The 27,990-nt window shown below is 42.8% G+C and overlaps 2 protein-coding genes across 3 annotated transcripts; one reads left to right on the forward strand and one right to left on the reverse strand.

The window, feature by feature from the left end:
• The first annotated feature begins 538 nt into the window (after positions 1-538).
• trir (telomerase RNA component interacting RNase) lies at positions 539-2,230 on the forward strand. Its single transcript, XM_061748496.1, has 3 exons — positions 539-1,326; positions 1,782-1,853; positions 1,932-2,230. Exons 1-3 carry the CDS (start codon positions 1,027-1,029, stop codon positions 2,037-2,039), a joined length of 480 nt encoding a protein of 159 aa, XP_061604480.1. The 5' UTR covers positions 539-1,026; the 3' UTR covers positions 2,040-2,230.
• Positions 2,231-2,670: 440 nt separating this feature from the next.
• On the reverse strand, positions 2,671-27,959 carry ubn2b (ubinuclein 2b). Of its 2 annotated transcripts, XM_061748491.1 has the most exons (17): positions 26,308-27,959; positions 24,516-24,647; positions 22,128-22,229; positions 21,685-21,810; positions 21,508-21,611; positions 20,942-21,431; positions 20,758-20,828; positions 17,860-17,989; positions 14,471-14,577; positions 14,217-14,327; positions 11,604-11,744; positions 11,446-11,496; positions 11,332-11,374; positions 7,931-9,484; positions 6,542-6,749; positions 3,364-3,432; positions 2,671-3,167 (listed from the first exon to the last, which is right to left on the reverse strand). In XM_061748491.1, the coding sequence occupies exons 1-17, from the start codon at positions 26,620-26,622 to the stop codon at positions 3,121-3,123; spliced, it is 3,801 nt and encodes a 1,266-aa protein (XP_061604475.1). In that variant the 5' UTR covers positions 26,623-27,959; the 3' UTR covers positions 2,671-3,120. The 2 variants fall into 2 exon arrangements, with proteins under 2 accessions (XP_061604475.1, XP_061604476.1); XM_061748492.1 differs by lacking the exon at positions 3,364-3,432.
• Positions 27,960-27,990: the final 31 nt, after the last annotated feature.

The following is a 27,990-nucleotide window of genomic DNA, read 5'->3' on the forward strand; positions in this document are numbered from 1 at the left end:
TGCATGTTTTGGGGATGTGGGAGGAAACCCACGCAGGCACGGGGAGAACATGCAAAATCCACACAGGCGGGGCCGGGAATTGAACCTCAGAACTGTGAGGCTGACGCTCTAACAAGTCGTCCACCGTGCCGCCGCTTCGAGATCATATTGTGGACAAATATGTCATGTTTGAGACTACAGCAAAATGGCAATGACCAGAGAGAGCCAATCACGAGGCGTCAGTTTTAGGAGGATCAGTAATGAGAAAGGAGGGGATAATCAAGCTTTTGCGGCTTTTTTTTTTTTTTTTTTTAAACGTAACGGATTCACAAATTTCCAAAAGAAAGTAATTTAATTACACATTTTCTCCCAGTAATGTAATGGATTGCGATTACATAAATTTTGTAATGAAATTACATAATAGTTTCATGTAATTAGTTACTTCCCAACACTGCTTATCATTATATCATGGTAACTTAAGTGTCTCGCTTCGACTGTTTTCACTTTCAGGTAAATTTGACTTCCTGTACAGCTTTTTTTAACTTCCTGTACAGCAGTTGGAGCCAAACCCACGACGTGACGTCACTAGGGACCTTAAACATGGCCGACAGCGACCGATGGACATACTGAAAACCTAACCCAAAACATTGGCCAACCTCCCAAATTCTACGAGACTTGGAAGCGGATATTTAAAGCTTTCTATGTCAAACATCCAATTTTGTCAACGTGTAGACATCGCCAGCCGAAGTAGGTGGCAGTTTATCCAAAGGCAGAGTGAGCCAGACGGCGTTAGCAATATTAGCATTCGAACGAACTGCTGCTTTTGTTTGTTTCCCAAAACGAACTATATGACAGACATTGCAGACTCGTTTTGACTTTTTTTTCTTCCTAGGCATACGTTTGTTTTTTTATTTTAAGAGAACGGGAGATAAGGAGGCTATCGAGCTAAACTCCACCACATTGCGATAAAAAGCGGAGCAGCCTGTCGTCTAACTGGAGGTCCCAGATAACTCCTGAACAATTAAAACACCACCGCAGTGAGTAAACATGGAACAAAGGCGTAGACACGGAAAATCGCACACCACCGACGGCGGGGGCAGAAGCAGCAGCAGCAGCAGTAGCAGCAGCGGGGGGGACTCGGACGGCGGCAGCCCCGCGTCCCCGACCGGGGGCCACGCGTCCTCCGACAGCCAACAAGGCCCTTCGTCGTCCTCGGGCAACGCGTTCGCCAACGACGGCAGCTTCATGGAGATGTTCAAGAAGAAGATGGAGGCGGAGATGAGGAAAAAGGCGCAGGGGACAGATGAAGAGCAAGGACATAAGAAGCCCCCTCCAGTGACCAGCTTTGTAAGGGGTTTGGCAGATAGCACATCCAAACTGACAGCGTTAGGCCATTTGTAGAAATACTGTACACTCCGCACAAAAAAAAGTTAAGGTGAAATTTCTGGATGACACTAAAATGCGCTGCTATAACCTTTTACAAGTGAACTTTATACTTTTGAATACACATGTTCAAATTGAACCAGGAAATGGCTCAAAAACCTGCTGAAATATTGAAGTTGGACATGTGCATTAAAAGGTTTGGAATGGGCAAATTAAGTTCATCTGTAAATGCGCATCTTGAAATTTCACCCGACGGGTGGAACATTTTGAGACTAGATTGGTTAAGTTGGGGGATGTTCTCTGCAGATGAGGCTGGTGGTTGGGCCACAGACTAAATGTAGACCTGCTCTGGTGTAGTCTCCTTCATTGCCAAGGCAAGGCCTCCTATAACGGTGTCAGTCTTCTATGCCCTAACCCAGGTGGGGAAGCGCAGAGGTGGTGTGTTCCTTAAGACCGGCATGGTTGCCAAGAAGCAGAAACAGGACTCTGAGGTAAAAAAAAAAAAAGAAGAAAGAAAGATGGAAACTGGTTTGACATGTTGCCTAAATAACTCTTCTCTCCTCCCGCAGGCTACGCCCGGCAAGAGTGACGCTTGGTCAAAGTACATGGCTGAGGTGAAAAAGTACAAAGCCCACCAGTGTGGCGACGACGATAAGACCAGGCCGCTGGTTAAGTAGGTGTGGATCAACAGAAGAGACCTTCGCCTTTCTTCCATCTCATGTTTTCCTGAGTTTTCCCTTTTTGTATTTTTTTTTTTCTTGATTTGAATTGACACTTCATGTTTTCCTCAAGAAACTTTGCAGATTTATCATATTATAGCCATTTCTGTTTATGTTTAGGCTTGATAAAAATGTACACTGCCTGATCATTGTGGTGTTATGTTTACTTATGTCCAAAGCACATTAGTTGTCAAGTCCAGAAGCAAATACAAAAACAAAACAATTGCAAAAACTGTTTTGGAGTAAAATTTAAAAAATGTAGCTTAATATGGAATCTTAAAAAGACAAAATCCCAAAGCATGCTTGTTTTGTGAACTTGCTTTACACATTAAATAGAAAAAAAAAATAATCCCCATTGAACACAAAAATTGCTTTAAATGTTCAAAGAAACTCATTTTGAAAAACAATTGCCAAAAATGAAAGCTGAGCAGCTTGTAGTAAGAAATCACCTGAAATTGCATTTAAAAATGTCTAAAGGAAACCTTACAATTGGGAGTAATTAAAATATGGTTACTGTATACCTCAAATATGTGTGCATGCTTTTCACTGGATATCAACAGTTATTTTCCATCCAATAATTATTACCATGTGAAGGTAAAGAATTTTAATTAAAAGGTTTAAGTACTGTACAGAATGGAACTCATTGAAGAATTCAAGTAAAATAGAGAAGTGTTCAGCTTGGGGTGGGGGGGGGGGGGTCCAATTCAGCTATGCGCATTTTTCTCACAAATGTCAGCGATAATTTCATTATGGTTTAAAAAGAGCACCTTGTAGACACTGACCATGCATCAGAGAGGGAAACATACAGAAGGCACACTGTCGATCCTATATCAACATACAAACACGCATTTCTTCTCCCTGTCCACAGTGATATAGGTCTGTCTTGTAAACATCGACAAGTTGTATTTGTCATTTTCTTTAGCTGTGAAGAATGGAAAAGGTATCAAAATGTTTTTTTTTCCTTTTAAAACTCCTGAAATGTTGAATATTTTAAAAAGTGGTCTGCTCCATCTGGCACCAAAAGCAAGTCCAGCTGCTATCATAGCGTCTTCCTCTTGGCATCTCCTCCCTGGCTTTGGCCAACATCTGTACAGAAAAAAAAGTCAATCAGTTGGTTTCTTGTCAATCTTAATCATGAAATACATGTCCACAGCCTTTACGGGTAGGAGTTAAATGGCTACATATAAAGGGGGGGAGATAAGCATGCGCCCACGAGACAGGATGAGCAGTGCACAGACAGGAAGACAAGGAACAACAATAGAGGGGGAGGCTCACAATTTACCTGAGAAAGCAAGCTGCAAGTGAGGAGGCAGAGCAACCTGAGAACCTGACTGGAGACTCTTATAGAGATCTGAGGAGACAGGACAGGGGCACAAAGGACATGGGGGTGAAAAGGAGGGCACAAGGAAAAGTAAAGTTAAGAATGAATAAGAAAGGGGGAAAAAAGGCAGATGGGGAACGTGATGAACGCAACATTGGCAAGGCACACGTTTGGGGGGGTTCAAGCAAACAAAATGGATGAATGTCAAACAAACAGGTTGTATTCGGAATCATTCACTTATTCCCTACTCCATAATCACTATGTAGGAATTTTTATATAGTGAACTATGCAGTTCACTCATCAGTCAAATGAAAACCAGCTTTTGAACACTACTTGGATGCGCCCGTGCCACAAATTGTCTTTGCTGTCACATAATTACAACATACTGGATCAATGTCAGCTGTTAGACCATTTGTAATAAGTACTGAACACATGCAGCCAATGTAAAAAAAAACAGTGTACCCCCACTATTTGTGAGGGAGGACCGAGCACTGCCGCAAAAAGTGAAAATCCACAAGTAATTGATACCTCCCCAAAAAGGTTTATTATTGCCTATAGAAGGCAGTGAAGCAGTACTTTTGTCTAAATGAAACCCAGAGACATATTTCTTGGACACCATGTTGCACCAGATGGCAGCAAAGCACTCATTTTGTCTAAATGAAACTCTCAACTCACTTCAACATAGTTCCTTAATAGAAAAGCTGCCACAAGATGGCAGCAAAACAATTTTTGTCTAAATGAAACACCTCAACTCACTCCAACATACTGGTAGTTCATTAATATGAAGATGCCACAAGATGTCAGCAAAGCAATACTTTTGTCTAAATGAAACTCCTCAAGTCACTTCAACATAGTTCCTTAACACAGAGATACCACAAGATTGCAGCAAAGCATTATATCTACATGAAAGTCTTCAACTCACTTCAACACAGTTCCTCAACATTAAGATGCCAGAAGAGCACTATTTTGCTGAAATTAAACTCCTCAAGTCATTTCAAAATAGTTTCTTGACACAAAGATGCCAGCACAGCACTATTTTTGTCCAAATGAAATGCCTCAATTCACTTCCACATAGTTACTTGACACCAGGATGCCACAAGACGGCAGCAAAGCACTATCCATCCTTCCATCCATCCATTTTCTGAGCCGCTTCTCGTCACTAGGGTCGCAGGCGTGCTGGAGCCTATCCCAGCGGTCATCGGGCAGGAGGCGGGGTACACCCTGAACTGGTAGCCAGCCAATCGCAGGGCACATACAAACAAACAACCATTCACACTCACATTCACACCTACGGGCAATTTAGAGTCTCCAATTCATGCATGTTTTTGGGATGTGGGAGGAAACCGGAGTGCCCGGAGAAAATCCACGCAAGCACGGGGAGAACATGCAAACTCCACACAGGCGGGGCCGGGGATTGAACCCGGGTCCTCAGAACTGTGAGGCTGACACTCTAACCAGTCGTCCACCGTGCCGCCACCAAAGCACTATTTTTGTCGAAAGGAAGCAACTCACTTCAACATCGTTCCTTAATACGAAGATGCCACAAGATGGTGGCAAAGTAATACTTGTATTGCTTTATCTGGAGCACAAAATAAGCAAATTTGAGATTTTCAGTGATTAATGAAGGTTTCCCCAAAAAATCCACAAATTGCAAATATGCCAGGGTTCACTGTGTATTGTTTCAAGTTGAGTGTATTTTATAAAAATATACAATACAAACAAAGTACTCTATATCCATACTTGATGTTGCTGTACTTATAGATTTTCAGCGCAATGCATCCGTTTGCAGGGCGTACTTTTATCCTCTGCACCATGCCGCCCATATGGTTAATCTTTGAGCTAAACCATTCCAGTGGAGGTTTGGCTTTATGTTTAGGGTATAGCTTCCTACCCAGTGTCAAGACTTGTGCAGCCTTGACAGGTTTTCGTCCAGGATTGCCCGATATTTAGCTCCATACAGCTTCCTATCAACTCTGACCAGCTTCTCTGTTCGTGCTGAAGCATACCCACAGCATGTTGTTTCCACCACATTTCACAGTGGGCATGGTTGTGTTCAGGGTGATGAGCAGTGTTAGGCAGCTTCTTCCACATGTTTGTGGTGTCCCCTACATGGCTTGTGGCAGATGTGCTAACCAGTCGGTTACTGTGCCGGCTAGATGTAAATATCATGAAATAAAAGCTGGAATTCTAAACTTTTGTCTCATATTCATCTTTTGATCTGACACCCAAATGTCTTCAGTATTCAACAAAAACAAAATAACTGACCTTGCCGTTCCAAAACTTTTGGAGGGGACTGTGTGTGTGTGTGTGTGTGTGCATATATATTTTTTATTTATTTACTTTATTTATTTATTTTTAATACCAAACCCTGCTTTAAATTTCTCACACCGTTATCCCTGCTCTTTCTGGTGAGTTCCTTAGTCTCCATAATGCTGCTGTTCACAAGTTCTTGTTGCTTTTTTTTTTCCATTTAACCATTTTTTATCAAGCAAAACCTCATTGAGATTAAAAATCTCTTTTACAAGAGTGTCCTGGTCATGACAGGCAACAAACACATTAAAGAGTTTTTTTTTTTTTTTAAATAACTCTGTTGAAACATAATTCAAAAGCAATGTCTGATTTTCATTGGTTAATGTTCATTAAATTTATATTTATTATTACTTTTGTCAAATTAAAATTCTGTAAACTTCTGAAATCACTGGGTTTTTCTTTCATTAACATAGGGGTAGCAACAATTTTGTCCACATGTGCATGTGCTACTTTGTGTTGGTTTATCATATACAATCCCAACAAAATACATTTAAGTGACTGATTGGAAGGTCACAAAATGTGAAAACGTTCAAACGGAATGAATACTTTTTCAAGGCACTGTAAATTCTGAATTCAGTCAAATCCTTATTTATAAGAGGGCTTATGCACTTGTCCAACCACATTATCTCAGTTGTTTATTTTTACTTCTTCTCTCGAATTGTTTTTTTTTTTCTCAAACGAGTTGTACAGGATATTGGTCACATAACGGATGAAAAAAGGTCGTAAATTAGTTATCTTGAGTCAAAAACAAAAATTCGCAAAAACTTGGCATTTCAACAGCTGTGTGTAGACTTTTTATATCTACTGTATGTGTAAGGCTCACACTCACTCTGCGTCAAGGTAGAGAAGGATGCATTGCTACTGGCGGGAGAGCTACTGGGCGGCGTGTTGGAGCTGGCGGTGCCCAGTGGGGGCAGGTTGAGCAGCGGGGGGAACTGGAAGGGAAGTGACACGGGAACCAGACCGCCCAGCATCCCAAAGCCCAGAGGAAGAGACTGGGTGGAGCCCAGCAGACCGCTGCCCCCTCCTGACGACGCCTGAGCAAACAGGGGAAAATAAAAAAGAAACTGTTTTCTTAAAACATGTGAGGGAAACCTAAATGAATGTTTGGCTTGTTTTGGCTTTCTGAGTAACTCATAATATTTTGCCCAGAATGACTAGTATCAAATAGCAGCAAGAAAAAATAGCCACATTACAAGAAAAAAAACGAGAAAAAAAACGATTTTCATTTTTTCATTTTTCACAATTTCAGTTGAAAATAAAATAATGACGTATTTTTAAATATTTTTTTGTGAAACAATGTCTGATATAAGAAGAAAAGATTGTTTCTACGAAAAAAAAATGTATGCAAAAAGTGCTGCTGAAGACACTTGAAAGAATGGTGAATAAAATATTGTTGATATTTACGGAACGGCACTGAGAGTCCCCGATCTTGTCTGATCTTGGAAGCTAAGCAGAGTTGGTGCTGGCTAGTACTTGGATGGGAGACCATCTAGGAATACTAGGTGCTGGGGTTGGGCATTAGGCCAATCACAGTCATATTAATATGTATCCATCCATCCATTGTCTGTACCGCTTTATCCTCACAAGGGTCGCGGGCGTGCTGGAGCCTATCCCAGCTATCTTCGGGCGAGAGGCGGGGTATACCCCGAACTGGTTGCCAGCCAATCGCAGGGCACATAGAAACAAACAATCATTTGTGCACACATTCAAAGTTACGGGCAATTTAGAGTCTTCAATCAACCTGCCACGCATGTTTTTGGGATGTGGGAGGAAACCGGAGTGCCCGGAGAAAACCCACGCAAGCACGGGGAGAACATGCAAACTCCACACAGGCGGGGCCGGGATCTGAACCCCAGTCCTCAGAACTGTGAGAAAGATGTGCTAACCAGTCGCCCACCGTGCCGCCACATTTTAATATGCATAAAACAAAAATATATGCAAGTATCAACTATTGTCGCAAATATTTTTGTGTTTCGGCCATTTTATCAGTAATATGCATTTCAGCTTCTAAGCACTTTTAAGACACAATGTTCTTTATAGTTTTACTATGATCTTACCTGAATTGTTTGACTCTTGTGTTAGGATTCTGCATGAATATAGATTACTAATGTCAACTCTTTTGGAGCCTCATCACATGTTTTTGTACAGAGTGAAGGTGAAACGCGACTGGCTCAAGAGAAGACAGAAAAGTCGTGTGACAACTCTGATCACCAACCTGTGGCAAATGAGAGGAAGCTGATGACAACGGGACCGACGTCACGGGTTTGACCCCCTGAGACGTCAACCCCCCTGGCCTCTGCCGCTGGCCCGGGTTGGCGGTGGGCGCCGTCGGCGTGGTGCCAGTTCCTGAATGCTTGGTTATGGATGAAGTGTTAATAAGGCTACTGTTGGCTGTGCTGCTGCTAATGACGACTGGACTCCTCTGGTTGCCCGGGGGAGCGTAACCACTTGGACCCACCTTGGTCGATCCCACTGAGACACCTGAGAATGGCGGGCGGAACCCTGCGGGGCTTTTGGGGGAGAATTGCTGCATTGGGGGTGTCACCTGAGACCTAGGGATTTGGGAGGGGGTGGGCGAACTCGAGGTGGTGACGACTGAGTTGAGGGTACGAGACGGGGTGGGGATGACTGAGTTGAGGCTGCGAGATGGGGTGGTGACGGCCGAATTGAGGGTGCGAGACGAGGCGGTCACGGCAGAGTTGAGGGTGCGAGACGAGGCGGTCACGGCCGAGTTGAGGGTGCGAGACGAGGCGGTCACGGCCGAGTTGAGGGTGCGAGACGAGGCGGTCACGGCCGAGTTGAGGGTGCGAGACGAGGTGGTGACGGTTGAGCTGAGGGTGAGAGGAGAGGTGGTGACGACGGAGTTGAGGGTGCGAGGTGTGAGTTTGACAATTGGCGTGATGCCGCAGTGACTCGATTGAGTGAGAGTTGCGTGCATCGGGGTGATGAAGCCAGACTGTTGTGTAGTTTGAACTCCGAGGTGGGATGGGGGGGCAGGAGAGGCTTTGCTCTGAGGAGTGAGCGGCAGGCGTGGCGCCAGGAAGGTTTTGGGGCTCATGTGCGCGGGTGACGGATGGGCTGTCGGTCGAGATGACGATGTGATGATGACAGGGTCACCACTGTTGACTCCTTTATTAATGCTGCATTTGATGAGGCCCGAAGGGGGAGCGGAGATCCCCACCTTTGATCCTGGAGGCGCAACGGGTGACGCGGTAGGTGGAGGGCGGGGTTTAGCTGGTGAAGCAGATGCAGGAGAGTTGACTTTAGGCACAGCGACCCCCACGGGTCTCTGAGTGTTCAACACCGAGTGTCTGTGTATCTGTCCCGGGCCCTTCACAACCCCCATCGCATCCACCCTGACAGACGACACAGGCGAGAAGGCGCCCGAGGACGGCCGAGACAGAGGGGGGGAGGGAGACGAAGAGGTAAACGTGTAGCGAGTGTTGCTGGAGCCGGACGTGCTGACGGAGTTCTTTTTCTGCTGCTGCTGGATGAGCGCAGAGACATGAGGGGAGGAGGGGGGGTTGGCGACGCTCTTGGGTATATCCGGGGAGGAGGGGCTGTCGTCTTGTGCCAGGCCCTTGGCGGCGTTGCCAAGGATCATGAGCGCCTGGGAGATGGAGTCCAGCGAGGGAACTGCCAGATCGTCGTCCAGGGAATCGAGGCATATGGGCTCAGACGGCGGCTGAGACGGTCGCTTAGCAACCTGGCCAACGGGGGACGGAGTTACACCTGCTGAGGGTGTGGTCCGTTGAACCCACGCCGCCTCCTGACAAACAAATGTTCAAGTTAATCACCTTGTTGACTCAGTAAACCAACAGTACACAACTACCTGCAATTCTCTTAGGAAATGCAGGTAAATGCTGAGATGCCTAAAAAAACTATGAATTCAGGGCTAGAATTCCAGTCAAGACATTATAGCATAACGCGCTGGCATTGGACGGAAACTTTATACTTCCAAAACCATACATTTTTAGGAAACCATAATAATTCCATGTTTGTTGAGCGATTAAAACAGCATTGTCTGGACCAAGTCATTTTGAACACTTTATCATGGTCAGAATAGAATATTTTACACTTGAGACTATGCGAGATCCAGGATGCACATGTCTAAAAAGAATGAGTCCCAGCCCTGGAACAATAAGTCCCCGCAACTTATCATCATGAAGTACAGATACAGTAATTTTCCGCTATATGACGGTTGTTGCTTTGAGGTACTGCTATATATTTTTTGTACAATTTGTACTGTATTTTTATGTTATCCATAGCTCTTGCTCTCTCTCATATTATGTTTCAGCCTGCCACGATAGCAAAATTTTTAGGACGACATATTTTTCCAAAAACTATCTCAATAAACCATAGTATCGTTGATGGGGTTTTTTTTTATATATGATATAATGATATTATAGCGCATAATAATTCAAGTACATTCTTTTTAAGAACAACTTTCAATTCTAAAGAACATTGAACATTGGCATTGTAATGCAGAACAATAAATAAAATATCAGATAAATAAACAAATAGATTCAGGCTGTTCGCAAAAAATGCACTTAACCAAATGTTAAACGTTTGTCACATTGGTATAGAGTCATTAACCCACTAAAGACAACAAAAGAAATTCTTAAAGCCTGACAAATTTTAATGGGGGGGGGGGGGGGGGGGGGGGGGAACATGCCTGACAACCAAATTTGATGTGCATTTGTTTTGTGAAGGGATAACTTGAATGTCAGGAGTCCCAACCACAAATAATTATTTATTTAATCCAAATTAAAAAATGAATTTATGATTTGATGATATCTACACACCAGTTTCTACATAGAACAGGTGGTAAAATGGCATAATATCTTGCGCAGTATAACCAAATATAGATGAATCATATTGTCTTTTAGTGCATCTCCATGTGTGCCGCCTTTCTTGTATGATTGTTAGATTATGGCATTTCCATGAAGTGAAGAAATAACATTTTCTTGAGTAAGAAATTCACTTTTCCTAGTTTACATAGAAAAGTATTGTTTTGTTCTTGACATCACTGCCACATTAATGCTTTTCCCTCTATATAGCCACTTTCTCAATTTTGATGTTATAGTGAAAAAACAAGAATAGTATTTCCAGAGTGATCAGATCAAAATCTGCATATTCGTGTCCTTTATTGAGTAAGAATCCTTTGATAAATTATTTGGCACTTATTATATACTGTATGGCGAAACAGTGTATGACTGGTTAGAGCGTCTGCCTCACAGTTCTGAGGACCGGGGTTCAATCCCCGGCCCCGCCTGTTTGAGTTTGCATGTTCTCCCCGTGCCTGCATGGTTTTTCTCCAGGCACTCCGGTTTCCTCCCACATCCCAAAAACATGCATGGTAGGTTAAATGAAGGCTCTGAATTGCCCGTAGGTGTGAATGTGAGTGTGAATGGTTGTTTCTATGTGCACTGCGATTGGCTGGCAACCAGTTCAGGGTGTACCCCGCCTCCTGCCCGATGATAGCTGGGATAGGCTCCAGCACTCCCGCGACCCTTGTGAGGATAAGCGGCTCAGAAAATGGATGGATGGATGGATATATACTGTATGTACACAACGAGTTGTGAAGAGCATATGATTGGAATAAAAAAGTATCACCTTTGGCTTGACTTTCGGTGTGGTGATAATCTTTTTCTTTGCTCTGGAATGAACAAGTCAGATAAGTGATGGTAACTTCACAGCAAAACGATTTGTAACGGTCGCTTTACTCACGTGTAGCCAGTGAGGTGACCGTGAGCCATGATGCTCTCTTTAAACAGCATTCTAGTTAACAAATAGAAACACGGGGATTGACCACTGAACAGCCAAAAGGGGATTGTAACTTGTCAAAAACAAGTCCGGAAAAAAATAATAATTTAAAAAAAACACACCTGCCCTGCATCCAACCTTTTGGCCAGAGAGGTTTAACCTCTGTCTCTATGAAGGCTTTGAGGTACTCTTCGGGAGAAATGTTCTTACCCTCCAGCTCATAGCAGCTCAGCTTCACCCGCACCAAGTTGCATAGCAATGACCTGTCAGAAAATGACAACAGCAATTATTCAACTGTCCAGTTGAGAGCAAAACAGTACTGCTCAACAACTAACACCCTTAAATCCATCCATCCATTTTCCGAACCGCTTATCCTCACTAGGGTCACGGGTGTGCTGGAGCTTATCCCAGCTATCTTTGGGCCAGGGGCGGGGTACACTCTGAACTGGTCATCAGCCAATCGCAGGGCACACATAAACAAACAAACATTCGCACTCACATTCACAACTACGGGAAATTTAGAGTCTTCAATTAACCTAGCCAGTGACGTGCAGTCAGGGTAGGCAAGTGAGGCAGTGGCCATCCATTTATCACACATGTACTGCACTTACTGACGTTTAACAGACCATCTAATATATTTTATGACAGTGTGTGACATATAGTCTTTCTTATCGACCAGAAAAGCCACTAAAAGTGCACAGTAGAGTCTGGTATGTACGGTGCCACAACCAGCATGTGTCAGTGTTGAGTTGAGCTTCATCGAGTTCACCAATCATGAACCTCACCGCACGTCACTGAACCTAGCGTGCATGTTATTGGGATGTGGGAGGAAACCGGAGTACCCGGAAAAACCCACGCAGCCACGGGAGAACATGGAAACGCCACACAGGTGAGGCTGGTTTTGAACCCGGGTCCTCAGAACTGTGATGCAGATGTGCTAACCAGTCAGTAACCGTGCCACACCCTTAAATGACAAGTTAAAAATGGTGTTTGCTTGCTTCCTATGGCTTATCAAAAGATGGTATTTCATAGATACTGCAATCACAGTTCCCACATTTTCCCGTGGTCATTAAATAGTGACACACTTTAGTTACAGAATAGTTACAGAAACAATGAGACTGCATGAATGTTATTTGTTTTTTATGTTGCATGTGCAACTTATTAGTCGCAATAAGTCAGTCGTAGAAGCACTTTACGCAACGTGGTGACGACTGAGTTGAGGGTAATCATACATTAACACAGTTCATTTAAGAGAACATTATTGAGGAACTAAAGTAATTACATTAAAAACTAGACAAGAACTGATATTTCACTTATATCTCAGAATTCCTCTCTCTCCACTATGTGTAACGTGCACACGTTCTGATAGCTAATAATCTAGGATTACTTCAGTGGAAACTGACGACACATCACAGAAGTGCATACACAAAAGTTAACAAAAATAAATCAAATGTCAAGACTGCACAAATGAGCACAGAGCATGAGGATTTCTGCCTAAAGCTAATGCTCTTCTCTACACAAAACTAAGAAGGAACATGATGAGTGTGACTAAAAGTGTATAAATGTAAAATAACCTATTGTTTCCACAATTTGTTTTATCCTGCGGCACGGTGGACGACTGGTTAGAGCGTCAGCCTCACAGTTCTGAGGACCTGGGTTCAATCCCCGGCCCCGCCTGTGTGGAGTTTGCATGTTCTCCCCGTGCCTGCGTGGGTTTTCTCCGGGTACTCCGGTTTCCTCCCACATCCCAAAAAACATGCATGAATTGGAGACTCTAAATTGCCCGTAGGCATGACTGTGAGTGCGAATGGTTGTTTGTTCCTATGTGCCCTGCGATTGGCTGGCAACCAGTTCAAGGTGTACCCCGCCTCCTGCCCGATGACAGCTGGGATAGGCTCCAGCACGTCCGCGACCCTAGTGAGGAGAAGCGGCTCAGAAAATGGATGGATGGATGGATGGATGTTTTATCCTCACTTCAAATAGCGAAGTAATAGCCTCAAAATGGTCAATTTGTAGCAAAATAAAATGATTTTCAAAATAACAAGTTCATCATCAGTGGCACAGCACTCACAGTTCTGAGGACCTGGGTTCAATCCCCGGCCCTGCCTGTGTTTGCATGTTCCCCCCGTACCTGCGTAGGTTTTCTCCGGGCACTCCGGTTTCCTCCCACATCCCAAAAACATGCATGGTAGGTTAATTGCCAACTCTAAATTGCCCGTAGGTGTGAATGTGAGTGTAAATGGTTGTTTGTTTATATGTGCCCTCCGATTGGCTGGCAACCAGTTCAGGGTGTACTCCGCCTCCTGCCTTATGATAGCTGGGATTGGCTCCAGCACGCCCGCAACCCTAGTGGGGAGAAGCGGCTCAGAAAATGGAGAAAGTTCATCATCAGATTCGCACCCTGAACAAGTCAGGTCATGACCCACAAAAATAAATCACTGGCATAGAACATCTGACTTTTTACCTCCAAAAGCTTTTTTATTTTCAAAATATCCATCCAATCATTTTCTATAGCCTAGCTGACTTTGGGTGAGAAGAGTACACCCTGGACTGGTTGCCAGCCAAACGTAGACGACATACAAAAAAAACAACCATGTTCAATTAACTTAATAACCATGTTTTTGAAATGTGGGAGGAATCTAAAGTATCCAAAGCAAACCAAACCATTTAGGGGAAAATAAATTAAAAAAAATAAAAATAAAAGCTTATACAAAAGCAGCACAATCTGACATTACCTGAGTTTGTCATCCCAGACAAACTTCTTTCGAGGCCCCATCACCCTCTTGCCTGGTTTCTCCTCATCATCATCCTCGGAACCATTTTTCTCTCCCTCCTCGGACTGCTGTCTATCAGGAGTGAGAAGCAAACAAGCAGAAAGTCAGTGCTCTTATAAAATGTATGCGTGGCGTCTTATTGAGGAGCAACGGGAAATAATGACAGACTGCGCTAAAAAATAAGCGAAAAACAGATGATTTGGAAGTGCGCTTACTTTGCCACCTTAGCGATACAGTCCATGTTGTAGCGAGCAATTTGCTCTGGCATCACGCTGCACACTGCCAGCTTCAGCTTGAGTAGTGGTGTACGGAGTCGGTTGTCCTGATCGAAGAGGGCGACGACACGGTCAAGAATTTAATGTGATGCAGGACAGCGTTCACGGAACCTCCTTGCAAGCATTTCATAACATGACATGTCTGATTCGTCAGGAAAAAGGTATTCTCAACGAACATTAGACGGCATTTTTTTGGCTTCTCAGAGATTTCTATAATTACAGGCATTCAGAAGGGTTGAATTTGGTTTTTTTGTCATACGTAGTAAGCCTCATGAAATTGAGTGGGTCAGTGAAGGTGAGGGTACCCAGTTGAGAAGGAGTAACAATAGAGTGATGCAAAACTGACTAACGCTGGAAAAAGTGATGTTAAATTACCAAGTTACGGTCATTTTAACGTCACTTCTTCATAATGTTACCAGATATTCCCAAAAACAGAACCAGCAATTTTGGTCCGTAGTGGTTGAACAAATTCACCTGACTCAGACGTTTTAGGGATTATGCATGCTTTGTAACATATGCCAGATGCATTTTGGCCCCATGCAATTGTGAGACAACCGTCCAGAAACTACACGTTATGTGTCGTAAAGCATCATGATGATTCTCCATAAATCATCAGTAGAAAAAGAAAAATGGATTGAAGAAGGCTAAACGTAAAAACACTTAAATGACAAAAAAATAATGGTTGCTTGAATTTGGACGAGAGTGCATGAGAAAATATTACAAAATGAAAAACAGGAGGCGAAATGTTATGACTCTGACACACTCTCATGTGTGTCAATGAAATAACCTCAATAACATTTTCAACTACAATTTAACAGGGACACATTTAGCCAAGGGTTCGCTATTTTTATTTAAATTCTTTTCATTATAGTATTATACTGGATATGATTTAAGAAAAAGAAAATGGTGAATAAAAGTAAAATACATGTAAATACTTCACAGAAAAAGTGTTTATTTGAGCCAGCTGGCGGCACAGCCTAGTGCAAATGATCAGAATGGTAGTACCGCCTCGGTCTCAACAGCCGGGAAAAATCCTGACATGGCAAACAATGACTTTGCATATACAGTCCCCTCCAAAAGTATTGGAATGGCAAGGTCAATTCATTTGTTTTTGTTGGATACTGAAAACATTTGGGTTTCAGAACAAAAGATAAATACAAGACAAAAGTTCAGAATTCCAGCTTTCATTTCATGGTATTTACATCTTGCTGTGTTAACTCAGGACAGCGCACCTTTTGTTTGAAGCCACCGACTTTTCAAGTGAGCAAAAGTATTGGAAAATACATTATTAAATTAACTTGAAGTGAATAACAGGCAGCACGGTGGAGGACTGGTTAGAGTGTCTGCCTCACAGTTCTGAGGACCGGTGGGTTCAATCCCCTGTCCCGCCTGTGTGGAGTTTGCATGTTCTCCCCGTGCCTGTGTGGGTTTTCTCCGGGCACTCCGGTTTTCCTCACACATCCCAAAAGCATGCATGGTAGGTTAATTGACAACTCTAAATTGCCCGTAGGTGTGAATGTGAGTGCGAATGGTTGTTTGCTTATATGTGCCCTGCGAGTGGCTGGGAACCAGTTCAGGGTGTACTCTGCCTCCTGCCCGATGATAGCTGGGATAGGCTCCAGCACGCCCGCAACCCTAGTGAGGAGAAGCAGCTCAGCGTCATCCATCCATCCATTTCTGTACTGCTTATCCTCACTAGGATCGCAGGCATCCTGGAGCCTATCCCAGCTTTCTTCGGGCGAGAGTTCACACCCTGAATTGGTCGCCAGCCAATCGCAGGGCACATATAAACAAACAACCATTTGCACCCACATTCACACCTACGGGCAATTTACAGGCCGGATTTGAACCTGGGTCCTCAGAACTGTGAGGCGGATGTGCTAACCAGTCGGTCACCGTGCCGCCAGTGGCATAACCCTTACTTGCAATAACTGCATCAAGCCTGCGACCCATTGACTTCAGACTGTTGCATTGTTCATTTGAAATGCTTTTCCATGCCATTAGTGTAGCCTCTTTTAGTTCTTGATTGTTTTTAGGGGTTTCTCCCTTCAGTCTCCTCTTCAGGAGGTAAAATGCATGCTCTATTACGTTACGGTCCGGTGATTGACTTTGACAGTCTAAGAACTTTCACTTTTTCCCCCTGATGAAGTCCTTCGTTGTGTTGGCAGTGTGTTTTGGGTCATTGTCTTGTTGCATGATGAAGCTTCTCCTGATTAGTTGAGATGCATTTTTCTGTAAATTGCCACACAAAATGGTTTTGTAGACTTCAGAATTCATTCTGCTGCTACCGTCATGGGTTACATCATCAATAAAGACGAGTGAGCCCGTACCAGAAGCAGCCATGGAAGCCCAAGCCATGACATTACCTCCACCATGCTTCATAGGTGAGCTTGTGTGTTTTGGATCATAAGCAGATCCTTTCTTTTTCCATACTTTGGCCTTTCCATCACTTTGGTACAGGTTAATCTTGGTCTCATCAGTCCATAAAACTTTGTTCCAAAACGTTTGTGGCTCATCTATGTACTTCTTTGCAAAATCCAATCTGGCCTTCTGATTCTTTTTACTGATGAGTGGTTTGCATCTTGTGGTATGGACTGTATATTTCTTATCTCGAAATCTTCTTCGAACACTGGATTGTGATACCTTCACCCCTGCCCTGTGGAGGTTGGCAGTGATGTCACTGACTGTTGTCTTGGGGTGTTTCTTCACAACTCTCACAATGTTTCTGTCATCAACTGCTGTTGATATCCTTGGTTTGATGTCTGTTGCTCGGTACACCAGTATTTTCTTTCTTTTTCAGGACATTCCAAATTGTTGTATTGGCTATGCGCAATGTTTGTGCAGTAGCTTTGATCGATTTGCCCTTGTCTCTCAGCTTCAAAATGGTTTGCTTTTCTCCCACAGACAGCTCTCTGGTCTTCATGTTTGCTTAACAGCAAAACAAAAGGTGTTTTGTCCTGAATTGTTTAACACACCTAGGTGTAAATACCATGAAATAAAAGCTGGAATTCTAAACTTTTGTCTCATATTCATCTTTTGATCTGTCTTCAGTATCAGAATCAGAATAATCTTTATTTGCCAAGTATGCCAAAAACACACACGGAATTTGTCTCCGGTAGTTGGAGTCGCTCTAGTACGACAACAGACAGCCATTTGACAGAAAACAACACAACAAAAACAAAGGAATTGACCTTGCCGTTCCAATACCTTTGGAGGGGACTGTATGCATGCGAAACAGCTGTATATTGCAAATGTTTAGATGCCTTTTAAAAGGCTGCTGGAAGATAAACCTTAAGACGAAGATCAAAATTTCTCCAGTTTCCACCTACCTGGATGTTGAGGCTCAGTTTCTTAAGGCGTTTGAGCAGACCTTCTTTATTACAAGGAACAAAGGCCTCCAAGTGGGAGTACACGGCTGAACGAACATCTGCTGACTGCTCCTGAACCTGCAAATCAATACTAACACACATACATACACACACATACACAGGTGGAGGGTTATGGTCACAATCCATAAAATAATCCACAAGATATAAATACACCATGCCCAGCCAAAACATAAGGGTGAAGGATGTCTGAAAAAGCAAATACTGTAGGGTGGAGGAGCATGGGCCTGGCTCATGTTGAAGAGGTGCACTATTATAGTTAAAACTAAGCCGTTATTATTCCTGTTTGGGAATTATTAACTACTAAATGTCACCATGTTGTTGCACCTTTTAGCCAAAGATGACGGTTTTGTTTGTGAATTGCAATACAAATAAATCCATTCTAGTACAAGTGATATACAGTGACTGCTAACAACATAACTTTAAATTGTATCGTGCCTTTCAAGGGATCCAAGGATGCCTAATATGGATTTGTAATGGATTTAGCATTCCTGTTGCCTCAGACAGAACAGATATTGACGAACTTTTTGTGAACAAAGGACATTGATTTGGATATTCTGTTAGTGCTGTTGACAAAGAACATCGAGTGAAGATGTAGACTGTGACACTCTTTTCTAACACTAGCTAGCAAGCCGCCATCTGGCTGGTCCCCATGCTTGTTACTTGTGATCAAAAGGTAGCAGTAGGTGTGTGTGCGCGTGTGTGTGTGTGTGTGTGTGTGTGTGTGCGTGCGTCTTTTATGTTTACCATTTTACATTGGTGGACAATTTAATTCTATAAAAATAAATGTTCGCAGAATTAGTTCCGTGAGGCGCATAAGCGCTGCTTAAATGTTAAAAGGTTATACATTGGGGCCAAAAAGTATTTAGTCAGCCACCAATTGTGCAAGTTCTCCCACTTAAAAAGATGAGAGAGGCCTGTAATTTTCATCATAGCTATACCTCACCTATGAGAGACAAAATGAAAAGAAAAAAATACAGAAAATCATTAATTTTTAAAGAATTTATTAACAAATTATGGTGGAAAATAAGTATTTGTCAATAAGAAAAGTTCATCTCAATACTTAGCTATATACTCTTTGTTGGCAATGACTGAGGTCAAACGTTTTCTGTCAGTCTTCACAAGGTTTTCACACACTGTTGCTGGTATTTTGGCCCATTCCTACATGCAGATCTCCTCTAGAGCAGTGATGTTTTGTGGCTGTTGCTGGGTAACACAGACTTTCAACTCTCTCAAAAGATTTTCTCTGGGGTTGAGACTGGCTAGGCCACTCCAGGACCTTGAAATGCTTCTTACGAAGCCACTTCTTCGTTACCCGGGTGGTGTGTTTGGGATCATTGTCATGCTGAAAGACCTAGCCACGTTTCATCTTCAAGGCCCTTGGTGATGGAAGGAGGTTTTCACTCAAAATCCCACGATACATGGCCCCATTCATTCTTTCCTTTATACGGATCAGTCGTCCTATTCTCTTTGCAGAAAAACAGCCCCATAGCACGATGTTTCCACCCCCATGCTTCACAGTAGGTATGGTGTTCTTTGGATGCAACTCAGAATTCTTTCTCCTCCAAACACGACAAGTTGGGTTTTTACCAAAAAGTTCTATTTTGGTTTTTCTGACCATATGACATTCTCCCAGTCCTCTTCTGGATCATCCAAATGGTCTCTAGGAAACTTCAGATGGGCCTGGGCATGTACTAGCTTAAGCAGGGGGATACGTCTGGCACTGCAGGATTTGAGTCCCTGGCGGCGTAGTGTGTTACTGATGGTAGCCTTTGTTACTTGGGTCCCAGCTCTCTGCAGGTCATACAGTAGCTCCCCCCGTGTGGTTCTGGGATTTTTGCTCACCGTTCTTGTGATCATTCTGACCCCACGGGGTGAGATCTTGCGTGGAGCCCCAGATCGAAGGAGATTATCAGTAGTCTTGTATGTCTTCCATTTTCTAATAATTGCTCCCACAGTTGATTTCTTCACACCAAGCTGCTTACCTATTGCAGATTCAGTCTTCCCAGCCTGGTGCGGGTCTACAATTTTGTCTTGGCCATAGTGGAGTTTGGAGTGTGACTGTTTGAAGTTGTGGATTCTGTGAGAGCCAGAAACCTTGCTTGTTTGTAGGTGACCAAATACTTATTTTCCACCATAATTTGCTAATAAATTATTTAAAAATCAGACAATGTGATTTTCTGGATTTTTTTTTCTCATTTTGTCTCTCATAGGTGAAGTATACCTATGATTAAAATTCCAGGCCACTCTCATCTTTTTAAGTGGGAGAACTTGCACAATTGGTGGCTGACTAAATACTTTTTTGCCCCACTGTATAAAGTTCATCCGTATAGTAAGGTTTGACAACAGCACTGATTTAGACTCTGGAATTAATTAGTCCAAATAATTGAACATGAAAAAAAAGTGGTTTCAAAGTATATCAAATGAAAGTTTTACCAGGATCACGTAACAGATTATTGTACTTGTAGTTTGTAGTGGTGTAGCGCTGTATTGCATCCAACTGTGAGCTGTTTTTATTTGGCTCAAGCTTAACACTTGAAGAGGAAACCAAATGTATTAAATTAGTATCACACTTACGGTATCAGTAGAAAAGTGTGCATCACATTAGTAAAGGCAGAAATGTTTATACAGATTGATTGTTCAAGTGGCTATAATGTTGAGGCTGGTCACATTGGTCAAAAGGGAAAACATTAAAATTTGGAAAAACTTACATTTACCATAAAAGGGAATATCACTTGTTTCAAACGCACCATCTCCAGTCATGTCTAATAGTCGTGCAATGTGAGAATAAATGTTCAGTAAAAAACAGTTGTCAAAAAAGGAAACCTAAATACTACTCACTCTAGTAGGATGTTATTCATGTCCATTGTGAAAAACTTCTTACGGCCCTCTTCATCGAACTGACGGGATGCCTGTGACATGAAATAAGGATTAAACTTACTCCCAGTCTTGTCCAATTAGGCTCCTCGACAGGGGATATGACCACAACATATAACATATAACCCCGTAACAGTAAATCTCGTACCGCTCTGAGGTCTTCAATGCGCTTTATGAGAGGGCCTGGGAGACCAGTGGGCAGTGATGGAGGGCTCATCACATTACCCTGCGACATACGGCCTACACCTGCCTTATGGCCCGTGCCGAAGGAGCCGTTCTCCCCCTGAGTAGGACTGGAGGGCTGCGAAGAGTCCAGCATCCCAAAGTCCAGATCGCCCATCATGTCCTGCAACACGTCATTGTTGGCTGACCCGAGTAGCGACATCACAGCCGGGTCGGATGTCAAGTCCGCCATGTTGCAGTCGTTTCCACCGGGAGCCTTGGGCTGGTTGTTGACGACCGTGCTGTTAGCAGCGGGCACTTTGGGTTGGGGGCGTGGCAGACCCGCACCAGCCATGTTCCTCTTTCGCATCTCTTCCTTCTCCCTGGTGAAGCGTCGCAACATGTTGGCCAGGTGGAGGGAATCTTTCATGAGCTTCTTCCTCTTCTTCTTTTCTGGTCGATTCAAGGATGACACTCTGTCAAAGCAAAACATGGAAAATAATAATAATAAAACATATATTTATATGAAAAAATGAAAGTTAGAAAACTTACCCGGGCTTTGGTACTTTATTTTTCCTGGGTTTCTTCTCTTCCAAAACGGGACCATCTTGCTTCTTCCTCCGCTTTTTAATCACCCGCTCTTCTCCATCCTTCATCTTTTATCGAAGGATGTTTGTAATGATCAAATTAGATGAAAGACAATATAGAGGTGCAATGGAAAGAACATACCTTTATGTGATTATTGTCCATGTCATCTCCTTCGGAGTCAGATGCGGCTCGAAATTGGAGAGTGCCTGTGTTAATGTAAAAGCCTCCGTGTTTGGTTGTCAGCGAGGCCGGAACCAGCTCATCATACTGTACAACAAGAAAATATTTATCATGAGTAATACTACAACACTGTTTATAAATATGTTTAAATCATTACATTTCCTGTTATTTTATCGTCATTTAACACAATTATCACTCACACTATCCTTAAAAAAAATACTAAATCTGCAGTCTGTGATAACATTAGTACATGCAAGAAGCAGAAAGTAGAACACAGGACCAACAGAAAGATTTATAGCAAAGTAAAACACTCATAATAGGAACTGATTCATGACAACAGGAACTGATTTATGACAAGTAGAACACCCCCAACCTGATGATGTGTGTATGTTATAAGAACTCACGGCTTCAGAATTATCAATGAACGGGTCGGTCTCGTCATACCCATAACCAATATCAATGAGATCCTGCATCCTGTCTTTTTTCTTCTTCTTGGAGGCGCCACCCTGCAAAAAATGCATGCAATGAATAGCACACTACAAGTAGACAAATGTCTGCCTGCTGGTCACGCTATTTGAGAACAATGGCAGATTAATCAATTGTATATATCAATTCGAGTTTTTCTGCTATGGTAATTTTTTGCTCTGTGACAATTCAATAATAATAATGATGATAATATTCAAATTCAATAAAGAGACTAGCAAGTTTACTTCCCGCTAGGAAACACACAACATTGTTTTTCTATGACAAGAAAGAAGTCAGGCGTTATGACTGCTTAGCAAATCTGCCTCACAGTTCTGAGGATCCGGGTTCAAATCCAGCCTCGCCTGTGTGGAGTTTTCACCTTTTCCCCGTGCCTGCGTGGGTTTTTTCTGGGTACTCTGGTTTCCTCCCACATCCCAAAAACATGCAAGGTAGGTCAATTGAAGACTCTAAATTATCCCTAGGTGTGAATGTGAGTGCGAATGGTTGTTCGTTTATATGAGCCCTGCGATTGGCTGGCGACCAGTTCATGGTGTACCCCGCCTCTCGCCCAGAGTCATCTGAGATACGCATCAGGTTGTTTGTTTCTATGTGCCCTGCGATTGGCTGGCGACCGGTTCAGGGTGTACCCCCCCCCCCCCCCCCCCCCCCCCCCCCCCCGAAGATCGCTGGGATAGGCTCCAGCAGCCCGCGATCCTAGTGAGGATAAGCGGTAAAAGAAAATGGATGGATGGATGGATGGAAACTTAACGTGAGGTACGTGCTGCAAATTATGCCAAGGCTGCCTTGCCTCATCTGTACAACTACATGAGACAAGGCCGTGAGAGCTGGAGGCAGTGCGACATTCTACAACAGACATATGGATGTTTTGACAAAAGGGACGTTTTCCAAGAGGAAGCACTTATTTTTACATAATCTGTAAAGAAAATAAATATTATTATTAATAGAATTATTTCTGTGGAAGTTGATGTAAGGCAATGGTGGGAATAAACACTTCGAAGCTTGTTTGGTTTCAGAAGAAATAAGGCAAATTCCACAAGGGGAGACAACAAAAAGTAAAACTCGTACATTCTCGTTTGCTTTTTCTATCGGCATATGGGGGAAAAAATCTATTCAAATCGGAAAAATGAAGATTTAATATTAAGGCCATAGCGGCCAGATTTACCAAGAACTATTACAAAACTTACATATTGGGGATGGCGATATATATTTTCTTCGACATAATCATGAACGTTGCTTTAATGATGTGCAACTTTACATTATCAAGTATTCATACTATCTCTAAAAGATAACAACCGAACGGCTGCATGGACGGCATATGAGGAGGAGAGAAACGAAGAAGTGCACGAAAGTCCTCATTTGCCAAATCAGCCAACATGATTCAGTCTGGTGACTCAGTGGCAAGCAAAATAAACTCTCGCTCTCAAATTAGTGGGCTGAGCAACCTTTTTAGGAGTTTAGCAGCTTAACAAGCGGGTGAGGTGAAACAATGGTCCTCAATGGAACGCATGTATAGTTTTTTTGTTGGCCAACAGGAAAATGACACAGGTCGCCGATGTACGTGCAAGGCTTCCCAACCATGGCCAGTTTAAAAGTGAAACGAAGCGAATGGATGGCACTCTTATGATCATATATTTACTGGAGAGTTTATTTTTTTGGATCACATTTACAAAGAAAACTTTCTCTCAAAGTCATCCCGACTGCTGGTGAGGCATGTGAAAAGGTTTTCAAACTTTTTTATGAAGATAGGAAATCTAATTTTCCTCACGAGATGAATACATTATCCATCCATCCAGCCAGCCATCCATCCATGACTTCCGCTAAAGAAAAGATGACAAAATCTGCAGAACACACTCAGAAATCCCTCGCTATATCATTTAGCAAACACGTACTATATGACAAAAACAAGTGCCAGTAAACGTTGGCAAGACATAAAGAACGCCGTCAACTAGATTTCTTTCTTCAGCGTTCTACCCAAACTTGTATGCCTGTGTGTGCTGTAGTGGAAAAACTTGTCTATTTGGTTTAAAATATTTAATTAGGGTTATATTTTGATGTCATCTTAATTTTTGGACATTTGACTTCACTAAAATACTATTGTGCAAACCTGATTTGGCATATTCTCCTGTATACAGCCTAGACATAATTTATGTTATTCATTGTTAAGTATTGCAATACAATATTCTTGTGCAATGTACTGGATAAAGGTCCAGTCAAGCAAGTACAGAGTTATATCTTTTTTTAATAGGATATCATCAAATTATCGTTATCATACAATAAAAATGCCCATATCACCCACCCCTACTTACATATTTGTTTTCAAACTTCTTAGCCAATTCTTCAACCTCCCGTCTCTCCCTCTCATCATTAGCAAGTGGGTCGTTAGGGTCCAGGGAGGGTTCGAGTCCTTTTGGGACAATTGAAGGTGCTGCAAGTTGTACCTACATGGAGAAAGTCAAAGGGGGACAACATGATAATTACTTAGTAACTAGTGTGACTAACAGATTTATATTATCAAAAATGAAATAGTGTTAGGGCGGCACGGTGGACGACTGGTTAGCACATCTGCCTCACAGTTCTGAGGACTGGGGTTCAAATCCCGGCCCTGCCTGTGTGGAGTTTGCATGTTCTCCCCGTGCCTGCGTGGGTTTTCTCCGGGCACTCCGGTTTCCTCCCACATCCCAAAAACATGCATGGTAGGTTGATTGGCGACTCTAAATTGCCCTTAGGTGTGAATGTGAGTGTGAATGTTTGTTTATTTCTATGTGCCCTGCGATTGGTTGGCGACCAGTTCAGGGTGTAGCCCGCCTCTCGCCCGAAGATTGCTGGGATAGGCTCTTGCATGCCCGCGACCCTAGTGAAGATAAGCGGAACGGAAGATGAATGAATGAATGAATGAATGAATGAAATATTGTTACTTGTTGGATTGATGTGTGTGATGGAATTCTTAGTTGAAACAAAGTTCACATGACCAAAATGTTGGACTTTTTCAGCAAATTAAAATTAAAACCAATATTCGGGCATTTTTCTGTTAATTTTATGAAATGCTGCTGACCCTGGGAACTCCCTGCACTTTTTCTTTTTCTTTGAACACTCAGTTATATTGAAATTTTGGAAAACTACTCACTGTAGAAAACTTTAGGGAATTCTGTATAAAATAATCCTAAACGTACATTAAAAAAAATTGCATAAAACCCAGCATTCAGTAAAAACCTAAGACCAGAAAATAGCATAGAGGTAAAGAGCAAATGCAATAAATAGTCATACAAAATTGAAACCATTGAAAATAAAATAAAGGAAAATAAAAGGAAATAAACCTGTTCTAAAGTATGTTAAAAGGAAAGTTAAATATTAGTTGAAAGCTAAGTTAAAAAGGTGGGTCCTGAGCCTGTTCCTAAACCAATGTTCTCTGCAGCCTGGTTAAAGTTGTCATTTACATTTTTAAGACTAGATATGATGCTGAGCCGGGAAGCTCCCTGCACTTTTTGTGAGAATTTTACATATACAAAGAAAGATGTCTATTGTCTGAAATAAAAAATAATGGAAAAACTATGCTAATCCGAAAAGTTGTTGAATAAATATATAATTAACGGCAAATAAACGAGGTGTTAAGAGTTTGTATTATTCAACATTTTGATGTCCATATTTTCCCTTTTACTGTAAATTAATATCACCTCCAAATATCAGTCACCAGCCTCCTTGACAACTAATAATCTACATCGGCCCTGAAAAGAACATATCGGTCTCTCCCTCTAAAGTAACTGGACTGAAAAGAAATGCTGTGACATGTCATAGCCTATTTTACTTACAGTCCTTACATTGCTATAATGAATTATCTGCTAATGACATTTCATAGTGCGTGTGTATTACACAGCATTATGTCAGCAGAGGGGATTACATTTGCTAATGTAAACAGATGATCACAAACAGCTTTTAGTCACCTTTTCTGCAGTAAATAATAGTGAATTATAGTCTAGACAGGAAGTTACATTATGGAAGACAATATTCGGTTTGAAAGCAGGTCCCTAGTTTAACACAAGTGCAATAGACGAGCTACCCCTGCTCACATCATGGTCCCCCGAGGCTCAAGTGACTCCTCACCTGAGAATGACGTGGAGCCGTCGGGACCACCAGCTCGCTGTAGTTGAACTCGGCAGAACCACGTTCACTTGGCTCGGAAAGAGAGAGGTTGAGACGGACGGTGGGTTTCGCCTCCTCGGGCTCGGCGGCATCCCCTTGCGCGGTGCCAAACAGACCCCGGCCACCTTCTGACCCGACCGCACTTCCATCACCGTCTCTGCCCAAAGTCATGGCCTCATCTTCGCGGCGGCGTTTCTTGCTCACCTCTGGGGTGGCCGGAGTGGATGTGTTGAACGACGTGAGGGTGACGAAAGCAACTTTCCTCGGTTCTGCCATTTGACGCACGGAATAGGGCCAGGCTCCCCCGCGGGTGGTCAACTAACGCCGGAGACGGTCGCCAGCGAAACGGCTAGCTAGTTACTCTGCTAGCTAGCTTCCGTTGACTAACTGCTACAGGCAATACAATTACTCGTATTTCCTCTCAGTCTTTAATGAATCCATATAGTATTATTCCTGGCGTAGCCCCCGTCGCCTACGAGGGACTTTAAGAATTATAAATTGCCGTTTTAAGTGATCCCATGTAATTGGTGCTCAGCTACAGAAAGAGACTTCTGTAGTAGCCATCTTGATCATTATTATCATTATTCCGTGGTTGGTTGGGCGTGCAGAGAGCGGAAGTCGGGGAGGAGAGGAATCGGTGTTCGTCCAATAGCGGCGTCGGAACCGCCCCGGGTCACGCCCACCTGGCTGTCGAGCGCGAATGTGGAGGTGCTGATTGTTCGTCACAGGCGGGATGCACATCCAACACAAAGAAAGAAGACCCAGTTCAATCACTTCAATACATTCAGCAGTGTTCTAATGCCTCAACAACTGAAGCATGCCCTGTGTATGCATCTCACTGTTTCCATGGCAATACACATCTGGCAACACACGTTGGTTGTCGACTGCTCAAGTAGGAAGCCACGTGGATGTGGAGTAGCTATGTTTGTTTAAAAAAAAAAAAACTATCCACAAGTTTATCCGTCCAATACACACTTGAAGGTTGCAGATAATCTTTTTTTAATTCAAACTTGACACACAATCGTTACCGGTAGGCACATAATTTGACAACCCACTCCATGTTCAAATGCTAGTTGGAAGCTGGAGGGATGACAAATAGCATCAAAAGGACTTGCACTCTGCAGTGCAAGAACTGAGACAAGGAAGGGCATGCAAAATTCTCTTGGACACCCTACATCCTGGTCACATTTGCAGCCCCTTCCCTCCTGTAGGTGCTGTTGCTTCATTATTTGTAAACTTGTCAATCACTACTGGACACTTACGTGCTTGAGGACTGCACCATGTTTCATAATTATACTAGTCACTTTAAATTCATTGATGACCCTGCAACTATCAATCAGCATTACAAATCATTGGTATCCTTCCATTGCTTCATGACTGTTTTTATGCCATAAATGTATATTTTGTCATAGTGGCATGTTTGCTGTAGTACTTACTAGTGTCTGCGAAGACCAGAGACAAACTCCATGTGTTTTAACACACTATACTTGGCCAATAAAGATTGATTATCACACAGGTTTAAGTGAATATTAAGCATCCTTTGGGCCAATCAGTATATCATTGTGGTACTACTGCTTAAATACATTGCATTTACCAAGCCCATCTTAGTCATTCCCAAATTAATTTCTCCACTGTGGGATCAAG

The sequence above is a fragment of the Phyllopteryx taeniolatus genome, chromosome 16, assembly GCF_024500385.1.
Source record: "Phyllopteryx taeniolatus isolate TA_2022b chromosome 16, UOR_Ptae_1.2, whole genome shotgun sequence".
NCBI lineage: Eukaryota > Metazoa > Chordata > Actinopteri > Syngnathiformes > Syngnathidae > Phyllopteryx > Phyllopteryx taeniolatus.